The sequence below is a fragment of the Prunus mume genome, linkage group LG6 (genome assembly GCF_029339155.1).
Source record: "Prunus mume cultivar Tortuosa linkage group LG6, ASM2933915v1, whole genome shotgun sequence".
Lineage (NCBI taxonomy): Eukaryota > Viridiplantae > Streptophyta > Magnoliopsida > Rosales > Rosaceae > Prunus > Prunus mume.
The window spans coordinates 11,975,378-11,993,839 of NC_142703.1; the positions used below are offsets into that span (position 1 = coordinate 11,975,378).

Below are 18,462 nucleotides of genomic sequence, written 5' to 3' on the forward strand. Positions count from 1 at the left end.
TTTAAGTAATTATAATAAGTCCTAACCTATACATAAGTATGATCCAAATAGTCGGATGCATTAAATGCAACTGCTGCGCTTCCACTAGATATTATGAGACTCTGGGCGTAAATGAGTAGATATTTTTGGAAACTCATATCTATAATAAGGTTAGAGTGCTGTTATTTCCACCCACCTATCTTATTTTCCCACCCACCTTATCTTCCCACCCACCATATAAATTTTAAAAAACACAATCCTATTTTTACACCCACCAATATTCCTAAAATACCCTTTTAATTATTACCTCATTTCCTCTCTCCTTTATTCTCTTTGCTCATGTCTTCTCTCTCTCTGACAGCCCACACATCTCTCTCTCTCTCATTTTCGCTATATCTTATTTTCCATCTCTCACACTCCATCTCTGTCTCTGTCTCTCATGTTGACTAAACTAAAACAGTTTTTTGCTGTAATTTTTATTTTTATTTTTGCAAATATGGATTATGTGAATATAATCACATTTATGCTCTTAGCTTTCTACTATTGTAAATAAACTTTTTCTCCAGAGTTATCCAAGGACCAAAAATCTATTGAATTTTGCAATAAAAAAAAATATAAAACGCCCATTCTTAAGACATGGGAATGTCAAAGAGTATAAAGCCAAACAGATAAGGGAAAAACAACAGTACTCACCTTCTTCACCTTCTCATGAGCAATGAGTCGTATTCTTGTGTTTTTTTTTCTCTCTATCAAATGACAGGGTTACTTAAGAACTGAGAAGTCTGCCTTTTTTTCTTCTTTTTTTTTCCTCTTTCTTTTTTCCTTAAGTCCTTTTAAGTCATTTTACAATATGGTTAAATTTGTCTTTAAAAGTTTAAAGATAAGGTGGGTGGAAAAATAGGACAAGTGGGTGGAAATAGCAGCATTCTAAGGTTAAATACATTGGGACAAGTGGGTGTAATCGGACAGCTCAACATTCACTGGTTTTTTTTTCAGACAAAAAAAAAATAAATGAAAATAAAAATTGTATTCAGTGCTACTGATATTGGCAATAATAAACATTGCCCCAAGCTTTTAGGAGATATATATATATATATATATAGTCGATGTCGCAATAAAAACAAACCTTTTTTTTTACAAATAAAAATAAATTTTTAATCCCAAAGTATTACTTAATTGCCATTTATATATCTCAATAAACAACTAAGCTGCAAAACTCGTATATAGATAAATAAATAAAAAGCTGCAAAACTTGTCAAATAGTTCACATATAATTACTAGTTTGACGTTACAAATTTATCAATATTTGAATTTGTTTGATACGTGTGATTTGCAGTTTTTTTTTTCTTTGTTTCTCTATTTATGAGATTGGTGATTTACAATTTTATTTTTGTAACGATAAAGAAATAAGGCGTGGGCGTTTTCTCCTTTACCAAAATTAAAAGCATCCCACCTTACATTTGTATCCCCTTTCCTCCTCGCTTTCTTATCTTCCCCATGGATGTCGACAAACACTAATGGTCAATGGCAAAGTGATGATGGTACTTGATCATTTCAATTTTCTTAAATAATTTAAAAAATGATAAAAGAAAAATATACGGGAATCAAAGAGTGTTAACTTCTTGGTTTGAAGTATTTTTCAGCATTTATAAGTTTATTAACAATTGTATTCAGATCGTGAATTAACAAAAAAAAAATGTAACTAGTTGCATACGTTTGCTTAGCCCAATTGACTATAGCGGATGTGCTTCTTACTCTACATTCGAGTTCGAATCTCACTTCCTATAATTTAAATTAGATTAAAGTAGAATATCGTTTATATATAAAAATATAACTAGCTTAATAGGTTACATTTTTGTCGACTAAATTAAGCAAAATGAGTCATGTTAGAGATAATCTTCCATGTAACCATGATGTGAATCTTACAATAAAATTTACGGCTAACATGTATAGTCCATTGTGCTTAGTATTCATTTTGGGAAATATTTTTGCTCAGTACGTTAACTCAATATGTATGCTCACAACTATTTTTAATACTTGACACATGCAATTATGATTACAACAAAGTAAATTACAGAAATCCAAATGAAATCGAATTCAAAACCGAAGGGATCAAAATGTAATTTAGCATTTGCTTTATTTTTTTTCATTCAAATAGAACCGTAAAAATAAAAATACAAACAAAAAATCATTTTGTTTACAAATTCAAAACAGAAGCACCTCTCAAAAAAGCCGATTCCCGGTTTTCCAGAACAAACAGAAGATAGAGAGAGGAGGGAGGAGAGAGAGAGGGACAGTGACACTCAAAGCAAAAGACTAAAAATCACACACTCTCTCTCTCTTCTGTGCCCACACCTTGCAGCTGTCTCCAGCCCATTTCCCTCCCGATTCCCATTCCCCCACCTTTATATAATCCCTTCTCCTCCCTCCTCCCCTCTCCAATCTTCCCCACACCAACAAAATGACCCTCTCTAAAAATCTCATCTCCCTCTTCCTCCTCCTCGTCCTCATCCTCGTACGTGACAGCGGACTCGCACGTGCCAATGCCAGTGCTTCAGTTCAGTCCCTGAACACTCACGAGCTCATCAACCCGAAGCTGCCGCCGCGCGCCATCTCCTCCTCAAAGAAGTTCGAGGGCTCCTCCGACCTCGTCCACCTCCGCTACCACATGGGCCCCGTCCTCTCCTCCTCCCCCATCAACATCTACCTCATCTGGTACGGCAAGTGGGCCCCATCCCAGAAGCTCCTCATCACCGACTTCATCCAATCCATCTCCGCCGATGCGCACTCCGCCGCCGCCCCTTCCGTCGCCGAGTGGTGGCGCACCGTCTCCCTCTACACCGATCAGACCGGCGCCAACGTGTCCCGAAACGTCGTCGTCGCTGGCCAGTACTCCGACCTCCGTTACTCCCACGGGACCCACCTCACCCGCCTCTCCGTCCAGCAGGTCATCGCCTCCGCCGTCAAATCAGCTCCCTTCCCCGTCGACCACAAGCACGGCGTCTACCTCATCCTCACCTCCGAGGACGTCACCGTTCAGGACTTTTGTCGAGCGGTTTGTGGGTTCCACTACTTCACCTTCCCCTCCATGGTGGGCCACACTCTCCCCTACGCCTGGATCGGAAACTCCGGCAAGCAGTGCCCGGAGGTCTGCGCCTACCCGTTTGCCCTCCCCGGGTACATGGGCGGAGGTGGGCCGGGATCTCTCTCGCCCCCGAACAGGGACGTGGGTGTGGACGGGATGATCAGTGTGATCGGGCACGAGCTCGCCGAGCTGGCCTCGAACCCGCTGATCAACGCCTGGTACGCCGGCGAAGACCCAACGGCGCCGACGGAGATCGGAGACTTGTGCGAAGGATTGTACGGTACTGGCGGCGGTGGCGGGTACATTGGGCAGGTGATGCGGGACAGGGAAGGCAGGACATTCAATGTGAATGGAAGCAAAGGGAGGAAGTTTTTGTTGCAGTGGATTTGGAGCCCTGTTCTCAAGGCCTGCGCTGGGCCTAATGCTTTAGACTAAATTGAATTTTGAAAAAAAAAAAGAAAAAGAAAATTGTATTATTTTGATATTTCTTAATTTATAGGATGGATAGGGCGGAGGGAATCTGGGTTTGGGGTGGCGGTGGTGGTGGAGGAGGAGGATAAATTAAGCTTTGCTTGAGCTTATTGTAAGTTTTTTAATATTATTTTTTAATATTTAGGATATTTAGATATCAAATTTTATAGTGTTATGTTTATATGTTCATATGGGTTTCCGGCCATTTCCCTTTTCTTCCCCATTTGAAGGAAATTTGCATTTGCAATTTTGTTCAATCATAAGTTAGTAAGAAATTCATACCACAAGTTTAAGTAAAAAGCTGAGCTTAATCAAGTACTGTGAGCCCTTTTACAGTTTGGATTGGCCAATTTGCTTTTGTACAAATGACACTGATAACATCTCAAGTTAATTACGCGCACTGTTATGCGATAATACATGATTGATTTGAAACACGTTCAAAATAGCATCTCCAACTTAATTATGCACTTATTTGATAATGCACAATTGATTTGAATATAGTCAAAATAATACATGATTGATTCGAAATACCGTCAAAATAGCATCCCGTTGTATCCAACTTCTTCTCGAAGTGCATAGCAGAGGGAATGCTTAGCGCAACCAAAAACTGTCATATCTCACAGTCGTCGTCATGATCATGTTGTCGAAGACACTGATAGAGGTAGTTGAAGTCACAATTCCAAGTGGGGTTAGCATGTCTTGACACCAAGACAAGGAAACCCATGTTAAATGAATTAATAAAGTATTTGTTGAACATAAGTCCAAAACTGTGATTAGATATTCTTGTTTGTCATTTGGGGGACGTAATCTTATATTATGCAAGTTAAAAAAATAACGCAAAAAGATAGCTTCAAATAGTAATCACCACCACCACCACCACCACCTAATTACAAGCATAATGGTCATGTGGGTTCTTCCTGCTCCTCAGCATTTATTCTTTAGGCTAAAATATCATTTTCCGAAATTTCACTTTGATCCATATAGTTTCAATTGTTTTAAAGTTATGATTTTCGCCTTTTTTATAATATCTGGTTTGACATAACTTCCTTTTTCTTTTTTGGTGAAGCAAAGAAAATCACAACGAAGATTCTCGAAAAATCCCAATTTTTTTATATAAAAAAAAATTGAAAATTAAACACACAGGTGTACATAATTAATTATGTTCCAAAAAACTCATCTTAATTTAAAGATGGTGAAGGAGGGCATGGATTTTTGTAAGTTATTTATGATGGGAGTGGCAAATTTGAGTCTTTTTCTAGTCAAATGAGTGATACTTTGGTAGAGAGAGAGAGACTTGAGCAAGAGGCCATACTCCTCATGACCCAACTTTAATGGCGCATTTGTGATCTGCAGCTAATATTGGGGACCACAAAAGTAGACATAATAATATTATTAATTTATTAGAAGATGAGAGAAGAGGCATTGGGGCTTGCAATTTTTTGCAAAGTCTTTGGAGTGGCTGCTTGCAAGAAAATAAACAAGAGGTTCGTTACAAAAAATAATGTATAGGGTCGGTCCAAAAGGTACCAATACCAAACTCTCTGCGGATGCCGGTGGTGATAAACAAATGTCCCTTTTCTCTTTCCCATTGACCAAAAAATATTATATAAAAAAAAAACATTTTGTTTTTCTAGAGATGCAAAATGGAAGTTGAACAGATGATAGCGTGAATAAGTGAAGCAATTTTCTTTTTCCTTTTTTATTTTTATTTTTTCTTAATAGACTTGTGTCGGAAGTGCTGCTTTGTTTTTCTCCATTGATGACATGGCAAATTGTTCTTCTGAATTCATTTTGAAATTCTGAATCCTGGAAATGTTTGTCATTTATTAGTGGGAAATTAAGATGATAATTATGGTATTGGGATCATGACTTTCCCTTGATGATTCAATCGAGTCGCACAAATTAGGGTTGAGTGTATTTGGGTCTGAAAGGGTGAAAAGTTTAAAGAATTACCATTAACTTGATCGTTAAAGATGTCTATAAGATACAACTATTGTTATTGACACTTTAAAATAGTTCTCGTATATTCTTTTAAGAGCTGCTTTACTCTTACTTTTATACACAAAAGAAATGCAAAAATCGACTTTTTCAAAGTGTTAATAACAATTTCCAAAGATAATCGAGAAAAGATTTGATGTTTTTTCAACTGCATAACTCAACTGTACCTAAAATTGGTAGAATATGACCTACTACAGGTTTGTTCCCTTTTTTGGTGTCCCCAACTTGCCTTGTCAATTGTATTAAAAAAGAAAGTGGCCACTATTTGCTGGCATAATTGACATGGTTTTAAGCTTGTATTATTACACTCCCTGTCAAGCACAAAAGCTTTTGCCCACTTGGCTCATCCATCAAATCAATAATTTATCACGTTTTCAAATAGGAAATTTGAGAGCTTTTTAGTCTTATTCTTTTTCAATCTAAAAAGGGTTCATGTTTACAACCCAAAGTAAATTAAAAATTCTTTGAGAGCCCCATTTAATAAAACATGTATTGTCATGTGAAAAAGTTAAAATACGTGACAATGAGTAATTAGTTCGGAATAACATCACAAATAATATCCCCGATATAAGTAACTTTTTCTCATTTTGCATCATGATGAAGATAAGAAAACACAAAGCAAAGTACCTCAATTATAGATTTTTACAATCATTCACATTTTCTTACTACTTTGTCAATGATATGATCGAAATATCTAAGCCATACCCTACTTACTGTTACTTGTATGACCCACAGCATGCCCCAAAGTAAAGGTCATGGTACAGAGATAATTATTCAATCTAGCTAAAAAGTTAGCGGATCTAATTAATTTGCTGCCTGCTGCTGGCATAATCAATGAATTCACCTAAGAAAACATCCTTAAACAGGCCTTCATGGGTCTCCTTCCTTTGTTTCCTAGCTCAATGTTAGGTTAGGTTGCTGAAAACAAACAGAAGAAACGAATCGTTATCTCTTCTCCATACGATAATTTTAATTGGTTTCAAGTTTCAACCTACTGACATTTATGGCAAAGTGAAGGAAAAAAAACAAAAACCAGAACCTCTTGAAAATGGTCGTAGTTGCATATAAAAATAACTTTCGAACCCTGAAAAAAAAAAGTAAATTGAAAATTTAGAGTCTGTTCGATAATCATTTTAATTTTAGAAAATAATTAAAATAATATAAAATGAGTCTTTAGTTACGTCAAATGAAAAAAATTAAATTGGAGCTTCCCTTCTTTTATTATATTCCAAGATATAAAATCCAAAATGCACCGAAGAAGGATCCAGAGCAAGTCAAAGTTGGAGATAGCATTTTGACTTTTTTAGTCAGGAGGATGAGATCAGCCATGGAGCCTGGAATTTTCAAGAACATTAACTTTTCGTCGTCTTGCGTAACAATAAAAAAATAATGTTAATATTGTTATTGATGCATATCTATACGTGGTGCAGCTGCAAGAATTGCATGAAAATGTATTGCCACCTCCACCAAGGCCTAAAATCTAGAATCTCCCACGATATATTCCACTTGTTGCTCTTTCTTAGTGCCATATGGCATTGGTGTATGGCCCTTGGAGGCACTATAAAAGGAAGCGAGTGGAGTGGAAGGCTAGTTGCTAGCTCTCTCTCACATCTCTGTAATCTCAACCAAGAAGCAAAAATGGCGGATACAACCACAGCCGGAGGTATCAAGGCCAGCTGCAACGATAGTTGCGGCTGCCCAAATCCCTGTACCGGTGGGGTCACTTGCAGGCAAGTAACCTATGTTCGAATATGAATCCAAATTGAATTTTGAGACGTAATTTTATATTGATTCTATACGTATTACCAGGTGTACCAACACCACCGAGGCCACGAGCGGGGGCGGGGATCACATGACGTGCTCGTGCGGAGAGCACTGTGGCTGCAACCCGTGCACTTGCGCTAAGAGCGTCGTCAGCACCAAGACCGGGAAGGCCTACTGCAAGTGCGGCGAGGGTTGCGCATGTGTGTCGTGCGCAGCTTAATTAAGGGGAAATAGGAAAAAGTTTAATTAACTTGCACAGCTGAAGTTTCCATCACAACTGTGATGCTATAGTATCATGTAATCAAAAGTAGTTTAAGACTTTCTGGCTCTATGTAAGGACTATGGTTTGTCTTCTGTCTTGTAGAAATATATATGTAAGTCAATAAAACTCCAGTGTTACAAGTTGTAACTATATGGTTCTAAAAGTTTGATGGGCTTCAAGAATTTGCGGATCATGCTGTGAGATCCTCATGGTTATGTTATTGATTAACGATGAAACAGATAGTTTACACATATGAACATATCTTTCTTTTGATATAAGCTAGCTTGCGATATTGGGAAGGGGGAATCCAACCTTTCAGATGAACATATCTCAGTGATAAGTTTAAGGCACCATAAACCCACATGTAAGCAGAGACGGAATCTGTAAAATCTGAACTAGCCACAATAATGAAACCTTTTGTCTGAAAAATCCCAGATGGGATGGGGTTTAAGGTTAGCAAAGGAACCATAAACTATTTTTCTTCTTCTCCTCTGTCCGTGTCCATGTGATAAGTTACTGTCCCTTCTTTCCACAGTTCATTTTCTAGATATCTCTCATGGTAGATAACTTCCCCACTTGTCTTCACACACAATGCTGATGTGCTTCTGGTGCCATAATGTCCCTATGAAAAACAGAAAGCCTTTGAGAAATTGTGTTAAAGCAGAGATAGAGACTAGAAGGGACGAGAGAGAGCTAGATCTACCAGCTGAGGGGCTTTTTCTACAAATATGGAACTCAAATGGTATTCCAGTTCTGGAGGATAAACGTGAGGCAGCAAGCTTTCTTCATCATCTTTAATCGTGTTCATCATCAGTTTTTCAACCATTTCTTTCATCGGAAGATCATTGTCGCCACCGTGTTCGCGTAATAGCTCTTTAAAACTGTCGCCTAGTCGTTGAACCTGAAAAAGAAGAAGCTGACTCAAAATGAAGGCTTGAGGTTTAACTAACAGAACAAATGGCAACCATGTTAAAGCAAACAAGCCAAACCAACCAAACAATGAAGCAGTTGATTATGTGATTAGCCCTGTGCTAAACAATGAAGGCTCTCCAACTTCATTGGGGTATCTATTTTTACTATTTGAAAGCAATGCAGCCAAATCAACATGCCTTCTTAGTACCTTAGGCCAAGGAGAATCTAGCTTTGCATTTGACAGTACATGAATCCCAGGTGAGACCTCGGTGACAAAACTTTTGTCCTCCTTTGGTCTGTTGGTTACATAAACCATGGCCTTGGAGCAAAGATCAGCCAAGATCAGATTAAACCCATTGTACTGACCTGCCTCCTCCGCAACTTCCTCAGCAAACTCCATGGCACTCTTTTTGCCCTGCAATCACAGAAATCTGTGATATTTCTCATCTTGTCTCTAACAAAAGGGATCAGTTTGACAGAAAACTAATTTGAATATTTGGACTGGAAATCAACATGCTTAGAAGAAATAGAAATAGCAACAAGCTCATATTGTCCAATGGTTGTTGAATTCATCAGAGAGAATCAGAAAAGGGACAAAGAAAGAAGAACAGGACATTAATAAATTTCCTTTTAGATATTAGCTGAAGAATTGGTTAGCAATTGAATCACATGAAATGATCAAAGTTAAAACTCCCTATAGTACATTTCCACCTTTCAACTACTTAGTACTTACCCACTTCCTCATTTCAGTGAAGTTTTCACCTTCACCTTAAATCTTGAATCTTTTTCACTTAAGTATTAATTTCCACAAACACATAAACAGATATATGCATATATTATGTTCCACCTATTATCTCCTTACAGATATGATTTCAGACTACAATCCAAACGAGCCCTTACTCAATTTCTAATTTTGAATGATTTTTCACCTACACCTTAAATCTTGAATCTTTTTCACTTGAGTGGGTATTAATTTCAGACTGCAATCCAATACATAAAAAGCAGGCAAAGTCCCTATGGAAATTCAATTCATGGGTTCCCAATTCCCATCAAAATATGCAAACCAAGCTTCTTAACAGCAGCTCATTGAGAACAAAAAACAAACAGCTAGAGTGAGAGATAGAGTAGATATGAAATTAAACACAAAAATCACCTCCAAGAACCGAACTGGGAGGTCCCCTCTGCTCTTAGCTTGAGCAAGTTTCTCAACTTCTCTAACATTTGTGATAAAAGCCACCTTGCCATCTCTGTTACAAGCCAGCCATGTCCCTCCTGCCAGCCCATCTCTTCCTCCTAAGATCTTCCCTCCTTCCCACCATGCCAAAGGCTTTGTTGGCCTCCAAAACCCAAAACCAAAAAAAACCAACTTCGTAGTTTTAGCTCATTCACCAAATTAAATCAAATCAAATCAAAATCAATCAAAAAATATAAAATTAAGAACAACCCAGAAGCGTTAGACTCAACCAAAACAAACCTACTTTGTACTTTTTGCTCATTCACCCAACAAAATAAAATCAAAATCAATCAAAAAACACAAAATTAAGAACAACCCAGAAGCGCCAGACTCACCTGCTTTTAAACTCGTCCCTGTTGAACAACAGAAGGAGCGGGTAAATTGGGTGATTTTGCCATTCGAACACAGCTATACACATTTGGGGTTCTTTTGGTTTTCACAATTTTTCACTTTGTTGTAGAACAGGGGGTTTGGTTCCTCAAAGCTACATCGAGGTCGGTCCGTCCAGGTCTGACCTCTCACCACGTCATGCGCTGGGCCCACGGAAAGAAAGTGGGTCCCATTACAGCTTCCTCTCTATCAAGCTTTACACTTTTTTTTAAGGATTTTGCGTGGGATTTGATGGAAACTTTTGTTTTCATTCTCAAAATGGGAACTTGTGATAGGGTGTTGTGAAACAGAGAGTCTAAAATAGGAAACTTTCTTTCAATCACTTGGTCCAGTTGAAATCCTGCGAATGATTTGTGTCATATCATCACATGCGACGTAGTAAGAAATACCATTTACAACCAAGCAAATAAATTTTGTTATTCGAAACCTCATAGTTTGTTACTCATTCCACAGTCCATAATCTTTTGAGCTTAGTCTTTACTAACAAACCAATCACAAAGATAGCAAAAGGTTTCAAATAAACATCGATAGTAAAAAAATACTACAAATTAATTTAATATACGAGAAGGAAGAATAGAACTTGTATGCAAGGGAAGCTTCACTATTCTAACTAACTGGCTAATCAACGTTTGCTGAATTCTCTATTTTGGTGATGAAAAGAAAAAAATGATGAATAAACTGTGTGAAATCCAACTGTTTTAGGATTCTTACCTTATTTGCTTTGCACATACTTAAATGGTTCTTCATAAATTTCACAAAGTAATGAGAGCAAATTTGTACTTGTAACACCTCATTTATGTTATATAGTCCACTCTTAAATGTTTTGGATAATTCTTAACAAAAGTAAGCCAACTTTCCCTACCCAAACTATTAAATAACCCAACAGCAACAAGTACATTAAAACACTGTGAACCTCATATTCAGTGTCGACCAAAAAAAACAGAAAAGAAGAAAACCTCGTAGACAGTCGAAGAGAAAAGACAAAACCCGAGTCATTTGCCAGAACCGGGTTCGTTCCGACACGACTTGAGTAGTTTGGCATCTTCCGGAACACGTGTCGAGCCACGCGAAAGCCGTGTGAGAATCACGTGACTCGCATGCCCCTCCGTCCCAAAAGTCATTGCGCACATACAAATACAAATAAATAAAGTAAAAAATTACAAATAAACTAAAAACTGGTTTTATTTTTTAATTTTTTTTAATTTTTTTAAAAAATAACACCCTGTTTGTTGTCTCCCTAGAGAGAGAGAGGGGGAGAGAGAGAGAGAGAGAGAGGGCACCAAAAATGGGTAAGGTAGTGGAGAGGAAGAAGAAGAAGAAAGGTCGGCCCTCTCTTTTAGATCTTCAAAAACGGACTCTCAGAGAACAAGAGCAGCAGCTGCAGCAACAACAACAACAGCAGCAGAAGCGCAAAAACAACTCTGCCCCTCATTCCAACCCTAATTACAAGACTGCCCCTGCCGACTCCGCCAAGGCTCCGGTTCGTCGATCCACCCGCCGCAACCCTAACCCCGACGATAACGAGGACGAGGACGACGGCGAAGATGAGGACGACGACGTTTTGGCCGGGAAGCGCCGCGAGAAAAAGCTCAAGCTCGTCCTCAAATTGCCTCCTAATCAGAAATCGTCGGCCAATTCCGCGTCTTTGAACTCTGGCGGCTCCGAGTCCAACGCCGATGGCGATAACGCTGCGCCGGAGGTTGATAAGAAGCGCAAAATCAATGCGATCGGCGATGGATCTGGGCTCGCTCACCCTCAGAAGGTATTGAAGTTTTGGGTTAAAATGGTCGGATTTTTGTTTGGGGTTTTTCGAAGCGCCAAAAATCCCTGTTTTTTTTGGGGGTCATTTTCTGGGGGTCTGGAAAAATATACGTTGACATTATATTTGGAAATTCAAATATTCCTTGAATTTCGCACCTTTGAACAACGTTTTTTATGGGTTTTTCTAGAATCTTAGCAAATGGGTTGACCTGGTCCGTCTTTAGGAATTCTCTCCGGTCTTGAATTTTGCAGAACTACATATATTTCTTGAATTTTTTTCAACTGATCATAATTGTTGGTGTTTATTTTCTGGATTTTTAAGCTCTAACTTAAATTCATCTTTTATTTACTAAGCCTAATAATGATTTGACTGTCATATCTGCTAAAAGTTTAAATTTGTCCTTTCTCTTTTTCTTAATTTTATAATTTATTATTTCACAGTTTGTAACTGTATTTTCCCCTTTTGGCACTTTGAATGCCTGGCTACTTTGCCTTTTCACAGCTACTTTGCTAGTGGTTCCTCACCCACAATGGAAATAAATTTGGTACATCTGCTCCCGTGCTGTTTTTGGGTTACTAAATTTAATTCACTTTTGCAGGGTGAGAAGACAATTTCAGCCACAAACCCTTCAAGCGCCCTCGAAGGTTTGCTCATAATGGAAAGAATTTTCATTTGGATTTGCATTTGGAAGCTATTTTTTGACATCAATGAGTTTGCAATCATGCGCAGGAGGGACAGCGTTGGATTCTGGAGCCTCTACGCCTTTACCTGATAAAAAGCTGTTGCTGTTCGTTCTCGACAGGCTTCAAAAGTGTGTTTTTTGGGTTTCTGAATTTGTGTTTTGCTTACTTTGTTCTGGCCTTTAAGTTTCCCGTTTGATGATATTTGTTTTTTTTTTAATTATTTCAGGAAGGACACGTACGGTGTGTTTTCTGAACCAGTGGACCCCAAAGAGGTTAGTTTATATAATGGCGACGCTTTAACATCCAGGACTGTTGTCAAGATTCCCTTTTTATAGTGAACTTTTCCTCTGCTGTGCAGCTTCCGGACTACCATGAAGTAATAGAGCATCCTATGGATTTTGGGACGGTGAAGAAGAAACTTACTAGTGGAGTGTATACTAGCTTGGAACAGTTTGAGGTCAGCTTACACTGATTTCATCTTCTTTAAATCCTCCTTGCATCATCTGTTTTTGTTCATAATAGTGGAATGATCTATATCCCCAAGTCAGCTTTTGGTCTTATCCTGTACCAGTGTTTGATGTGTTTTCGCCATGCTGGTTCAGTGGGTTGATTATGAAAGATTTGGTGTAATACGGTTAAAAAGGTGTGGCAAGTAGGAATCCACATAATAATCTTCTCTGAAAACACTGCTATAAACATTTTGTATTGCTAAAATTGAGGTCTTTTGATGAGTTGTTAGTTAAATGTTAAACACTTAAGCTGTAGTCTTATTACCTTTTCATTGGTCATTTGATTTTTCTGGCAAGTTACATAATTAGTAGAGTGGGTATTTCATTAGTTCACAAATAGGTTAATTTAAAGTACTTTCTATTTTTAGTGCTCAATGGGAGCATTAACTTCTAGAATTAGTGTTTTTCTTTTCCTGTCCAGTTCTAGAATTTAGTTCACTTGGGAGAGAGTTAATGAAGATTCTGTTCAGAAGTGTGAAATAAACTTGGGTGGCTTACTCTCGGCTTGTTAACATGGTTGTACCTAATAAGAGTAATATCACCTAGACTGATTTCCGTGGCTACCAACTTATCTTTTTCTAAATGGCCTTGTCTTCATTCAGTGACTTAATAGAGATACTTAATGGACTACCTTCAATTTAAATTCTTTGGTTGCGATGTTCTTGAGAACACGTACTTGCTGTTTTTAGCAGAATGCATATTGTTATGTAAAGGAGATTAAACACTGCAATTTAGTGATACAATGTAATTGTGATCGCCTCCCCTGAAGCAAAAAGATCAAATGTTCTGATGCATTTGTCAGAAACAGATATTGTTCTTAATGCGTGATATGGATGATGTATTGTGGAGGATGCTCAGGGAGGAGGTTAGCAGATGTTTCCATCCTGAAAGTTGGGCTACTGCCATGTTGCTTTTGCAGTTATAGACCGCATATAATTCACTCCTTGTTTAGTTTAAGCAATAAAAATTTAACCATGTATCGATGTTATGCAATCTACTTGATTAAACGTTATACGTTCCAAGAATTCACTGATACATATGTTTTATTCTAAAATATATTTTTTAATAGAGTACTACATTACAGATTTTTTCTACTGTCGAAAAATAAGCATAGAATTGCATTAGGCCATTGGAGAATTGAGTAATTTTGTTTTAACTGTTGAAAAATTAGCCATAGAATTGCATTAGGCCATTGGTGAAGGAGTGATGCTCTGTAATATTGCAAGAACTTTGGTTCATCAGAATTAAAATTTGATTTACGCTTTTGCAGAGTGATATCTTCTTAATCTGCTCCAATGCAATGCAGTACAATGCCCCAGATACCATATATTTTCGGCAGGTACAGTTAGATCCAGCTCTTATTCTTACGTCATTTGAGGCTATCTGTGTGTTTTCTGAACTTTGGTGGCTTCTTTCCAGGCGCGCTCCATACATGAGCTAGCAAAAAAGAATTTTGATAATTTGAGACAAGATAGTGATGATAATGAGCCAGGACCCAAGGTTATAAGAAGAGGTAGACCACCGACCAAAAATTTGAAAAAACCACTGGGCAGGCCTTCCTTGGAGCGTGCTGGTTCAGAGTTCTCAGATGCCACTCTTGCTACTGGGGCAGAAAATGTGAATTATGATCTGAGAAAAGGACCTCATTTTTCGGACAAGTCTGGTTTGGCAGATTCATCTGGGCGATTCCATGGTTCACGAAATAATGATGTTTATACTAGTTGGTTAGCTGATAACAAATTTGAGAGGAATGATGACTTCACAGGTTTGAGTTACTTTTCTGTGTTTATCAATTATGGTGTTGCTACATATATCCATTTAACAGGCTTGATGGATCTTTGATTATTTATTTAAATCTGTCTTCTGTTCTGTTCTGTGCTGTTCTCTTTTTCCAAAAAAAAATTATCTCAGGTTCCATGTTGCGGGGTAATTCGAAGCTTGGGAGAAAACAATTTGTTTTTGATGAGAACAGGCGCAATACATATAATCAATCTCACCCTTCAGCTGGTGGACGAGAGTCATCAGTGTTGACTACATTTGATAGAGAAAGGAAACATCTAATGGCTGTACGTATACAACTGTTGTTCAATTCTCTAAGTTTATACTTATGTGTCTGAAATTGGTCACAACTTTGCATAAGGACCATGTACATTAGTGATGGAGGATACCTTAGTATGAATACCTAGATATATTTAGGGGGCACTGTGAGAGATTTTCATTGGGATGGTTTCACAATTTTTTTTCCTCCTTTCCTATTGTATTAATCAAAAGTTTCCTGCTTCCTGCCTTTTGGTGGACGATTTCATATGTGCTACCTTTTGCAGACTTTACTTTGTGTGGTCTGTTGACTCGTCTTTTATGTGAATCAGGTAGGGCTTCACTCAGACTATGGTTATGCAAGGAGCCTGACCCGATTTGCTGCAAATATTGGACCTGTTGCTTGGAACATTGCTGCAAAGAAGATTGAAAGGTCCTTGCCCCCTGGTGTTAAGTTTGGACCTGGGTGGGTTGGAGAAAATGATGTTGTGCCACATAGGCCACTGCTTTTGGCATCAGCCTCACTAGAGCAGCCATATTCATCAGAGCCCATTCCCATCCGTGCAAATTCATCTTCTGCTGCAACATCTTGCTCTGTTGAGGCTAACGGAGATAAATCATCAGACAAGCCTTCAGGACATAACTCATCAGAAAAGCGTGTGCCTTCTGTTCCTTCAGCGCTGGAAGGCCATATAAGCAGGCCTCCTCCTCTGGTTGCTGCTACCTCATCACCCCACATAGCCGCTAATAAATCTCCTGAACCCCTCACTGGAAAAGCAGAAACTGTTGAAGGATCGAACTCTCGTACTGGGTTTAATATGAGCAGCAATCTTGGTGTAATTAGGCCAAGACCTCCATTTCAGATCCATCAAAATTCTGTAATCCAACCCGGGATCAATGGATTTAATGGAACATATGGATTAAACCTTCCTGCTCAGATGGGAAAGCTAGTTGGATTGGCCAGGCCCGGTGGGTTTAACTTCCAGTCATCTCAAATGCTTGATACGGTCTCTAGGACTAATAGTAGCTTCATCCAACCATCAGCGTCAACCAGCTTAAATTCAGAAGAAACAAAGTTTTCTGAAAATTCGGGTACGATAAACTCTTCCGGTTCATATCCAAATTCTGTGAAAGAGGCACTGGCAGCCCGGACATTGGGGATTCCTCCCCGGCCATCTTTGCTAGGGTTGTCACAACAGCAGAAACCCGATTCAGGATTGTCACCACAACAAAAACCCGATTCAGTTCCACCAGATCTGAACGTCAGATTTCAGTCCCCAGGTTCTCCTAGTTCTAGCCGGACTGATTCAGCGCAGCCAGATTTAGCATTGCAGCTCTGAGAATAATTGATTTTTTATACTCCTATTTTCCATTCTCCTTTGATTAAGTTAACCATAGAATGGTGGGTGATTCACTTCCTCCTAGTGATGAGATGATAGGTCTCCCTTTAATGCGGAGCGAAGCCTCGCCTAACAGTACTGTAAAAGAGTAGGTTTGTTCATGTACAGATTAATGTATCCTAATTCTTAGGTCCACAAGTAAAAGAAAGGTTTCATTTGTATCGATCGAAACCATGATTTAGCTTAGATGCGTTCCTGATGATGTACGATAGCTATTTTACATTTAGAATCCTTGTTTAGTCCAAGGAGTGTATCTCTGCTTGCCGATGATGTAATGTAATGTAACATTTGAAATCTTTGTTGGTCTAAAGAAATAAAGTTTGCTTGAGATCCAATAATGTGTTCATGGCTTTATACGGTGACATTATGAGTCACAAGAATGGTTTTGCTTGCAACTTGTAATATGATCACTCTTTATCTCATATGATACAACTTCATTTTGGAAAAGTTTAAATGTGCCTGGATGCAGGCGACTTATTGGCCCATCAAGCTGTGAAACTAATGTTTTTCTTTTGGCCGTGTGTGATTGTAAACCGTTGATGTAATTAGATTTTACAATCAATACTCAGATTTTATAATCAATACTCACGTAAGCTATTGTTGCTAGTGTAACTCTAAATCTGAATGTTGTTTGTGTTAACAGTATAAGGAAGAAGAATTGAGGATGAAGGAAGAAGATGAATATTGAAGAAGAACTCAAGAAATAAGAGAGAATTTGTTTTCTTTGATTTGGGGTGGAACCTCAACTTCCTTTATGATATCAAAGCGGGTTAGCTCACATGTGAAAGCCCAACGGCCACACGTGCTCCACGTCACCCAATATGTGTTGTCTACGTGTTAGGCTTGAAAATTTGCCACACGTACGGGGGCGTGTGAAAATGTGAAGGTAAAAAGTCCCACGTTAAAAAGTTGATAAACCTAAGAAGGGCTAATAAGAAGTTGAACTACTCCTTTCATTGCTAATTAGTTTTGGTGTTCATGCAATTTTCGAACCTAAGATGTTTTGAGTTTTTATCCTCTTTTATACTAGGTCACTTATACGGATTCATGGTTATATTCACACACACCAAACACCGAACATTTTTACCTTCTCTTTTTCTAGAACCGCCTGTTTTCTTTGGGTGTCTTGTTACTGAAAAGTCTATCACAGGTTTGACTTTTTTATCATGATTCATGACGAGGGCCCGGGGACGATGAACCATGCGAGTTGTGGCTCTCGTGAGAGACTTGGTCAACAAAAGCACGATGCAAAATACAACTTTATTCTTCTTTTCTTTCTTAAATCAGAAATTGCTAATCTATGACAAGCTGTCACCTTGGATCATGTGGGTTCCTTCCTAGACACCAAAAAACAAACAACAAATGAAGACAAGGTTTTACATTTTAATGACAGGTTAATAATGAAAAAAATTGGACCCAAACTTTGGTAAGTTTGAAGGAAAGAAAGTTGTCAAGTTCAATGGCTAACAACAGGAGATCAGTCAAACACTCCGTGGTCAGTCGCATTGACCCAAATTGCATTTTGGAAAAGTTTTCTGCTCTCCAGCGAAAAGATGATTTGATATACATTAAAAAGAATTTATAGGCACAACAGAAAGACCTCTTTGTTTAGGACAACGGACTATCTAATAATAATAGCGTGACCGACAATTAAGTGATTTTTTTCAGTCAGATGTCCCTTTGGATATTTATTAATTTATTAATTTATTAATTTCCACTCTCTCTCTCTGGTTGCTTTCTTTGAATGGAAATTGTTTCCTTGACTGACTCATTCACAACGCCACGGCAGTTGACTTAGAACAGACAACAACATCATTTTAGTCTGCTTTCTGCATTGCCGGGGACCTCTTAACCGTGTTTTTTTTATTGAATCGGTCTCTGAAAGCTCTCATTTTTTTCCATCCTTTGGATGCCAAATTGGGTGAAGTGCACAAAACACAGACATAACAAAGTCGTATGCTTTTTTTATTTTCGTT

The 18,462-nt window shown here is 38.3% G+C and overlaps 4 protein-coding genes across 4 annotated transcripts; 3 read left to right on the forward strand and 1 right to left on the reverse strand.

Annotated features, from left to right (window-relative positions):
- The first annotated feature begins 2,218 nt into the window (after positions 1 to 2,218).
- Positions 2,219 to 3,724, forward strand: EXL5 (EXORDIUM like 5). Its single transcript, XM_008237746.2, has one exon. It carries the CDS (start codon positions 2,441 to 2,443, stop codon positions 3,497 to 3,499), a length of 1,059 nt encoding a protein of 352 aa, XP_008235968.2. The 5' UTR covers positions 2,219 to 2,440; the 3' UTR covers positions 3,500 to 3,724.
- A 3,379-nt stretch (positions 3,725 to 7,103) lies between these two features.
- LOC103334776 (metallothionein-like protein 4B) lies at positions 7,104 to 7,741 on the forward strand. The gene is made up of 2 exons (XM_008237745.2): positions 7,104 to 7,263; positions 7,343 to 7,741. The coding sequence occupies exons 1-2, from the start codon at positions 7,172 to 7,174 to the stop codon at positions 7,515 to 7,517; spliced, it is 267 nt and encodes an 88-aa protein (XP_008235967.2). The 5' UTR covers positions 7,104 to 7,171; the 3' UTR covers positions 7,518 to 7,741.
- LOC103334775 (uncharacterized) lies at positions 7,734 to 10,228 on the reverse strand. Its single transcript, XM_008237744.3, has 5 exons — positions 10,041 to 10,228; positions 9,625 to 9,808; positions 8,680 to 8,886; positions 8,263 to 8,460; positions 7,734 to 8,181 (listed from the first exon to the last, which is right to left on the reverse strand). The coding sequence occupies exons 1-5, from the start codon at positions 10,121 to 10,123 to the stop codon at positions 8,032 to 8,034; spliced, it is 822 nt and encodes a 273-aa protein (XP_008235966.1). The 5' UTR covers positions 10,124 to 10,228; the 3' UTR covers positions 7,734 to 8,031.
- A 1,026-nt stretch (positions 10,229 to 11,254) lies between these two features.
- LOC103334774 (uncharacterized) lies at positions 11,255 to 16,824 on the forward strand. The gene is made up of 9 exons (XM_008237743.2): positions 11,255 to 11,857; positions 12,456 to 12,501; positions 12,587 to 12,668; positions 12,767 to 12,812; positions 12,899 to 12,997; positions 14,320 to 14,388; positions 14,469 to 14,814; positions 14,961 to 15,115; positions 15,419 to 16,824. The coding sequence occupies exons 1-9, from the start codon at positions 11,381 to 11,383 to the stop codon at positions 16,424 to 16,426; spliced, it is 2,328 nt and encodes a 775-aa protein (XP_008235965.2). The 5' UTR covers positions 11,255 to 11,380; the 3' UTR covers positions 16,427 to 16,824.
- Positions 16,825 to 18,462: the final 1,638 nt, after the last annotated feature.

Bases quoted from the DNA above. Each gene is read 5' to 3' on its own strand.
- LOC103334775 (XM_008237744.3), bottom strand. From the start codon at position 10,123: ATGTGTATAGCTGTGTTCGAATGGCAAAATCACCCAATTTACCCGCTC. The intron at 9,809-10,040 runs GTGAGTCTGGCG...TGGGTTTTGGAG, and splicing joins AGGGACGAGTTTAAAAGCAG to GCCAACAAAGCCTTTGGCAT. The intron at 8,182-8,262 runs GTAGATCTAGCT...TGTTTTTCATAG, and splicing joins TAGAAAAAGCCCCTCAGCTG to GGACATTATGGCACCAGAAG.
- LOC103334774 (XM_008237743.2), top strand. From the start codon at position 11,381: ATGGGTAAGGTAGTGGAGAGGAAGAAGAAGAAGAAAGGTCGGCCCTCT. The intron at 12,669-12,766 runs GTGTGTTTTTTG...TAATTATTTCAG, and splicing joins GTTCTCGACAGGCTTCAAAA to GAAGGACACGTACGGTGTGT. The intron at 15,116-15,418 runs GTACGTATACAA...TATGTGAATCAG, and splicing joins AAAGGAAACATCTAATGGCT to GTAGGGCTTCACTCAGACTA.
- EXL5 (XM_008237746.2), top strand. From the start codon at position 2,441: ATGACCCTCTCTAAAAATCTCATCTCCCTCTTCCTCCTCCTCGTCCTC.
- LOC103334776 (XM_008237745.2), top strand. From the start codon at position 7,172: ATGGCGGATACAACCACAGCCGGAGGTATCAAGGCCAGCTGCAACGAT. The intron at 7,264-7,342 runs GCAAGTAACCTA...ACGTATTACCAG, and splicing joins ACCGGTGGGGTCACTTGCAG to GTGTACCAACACCACCGAGG.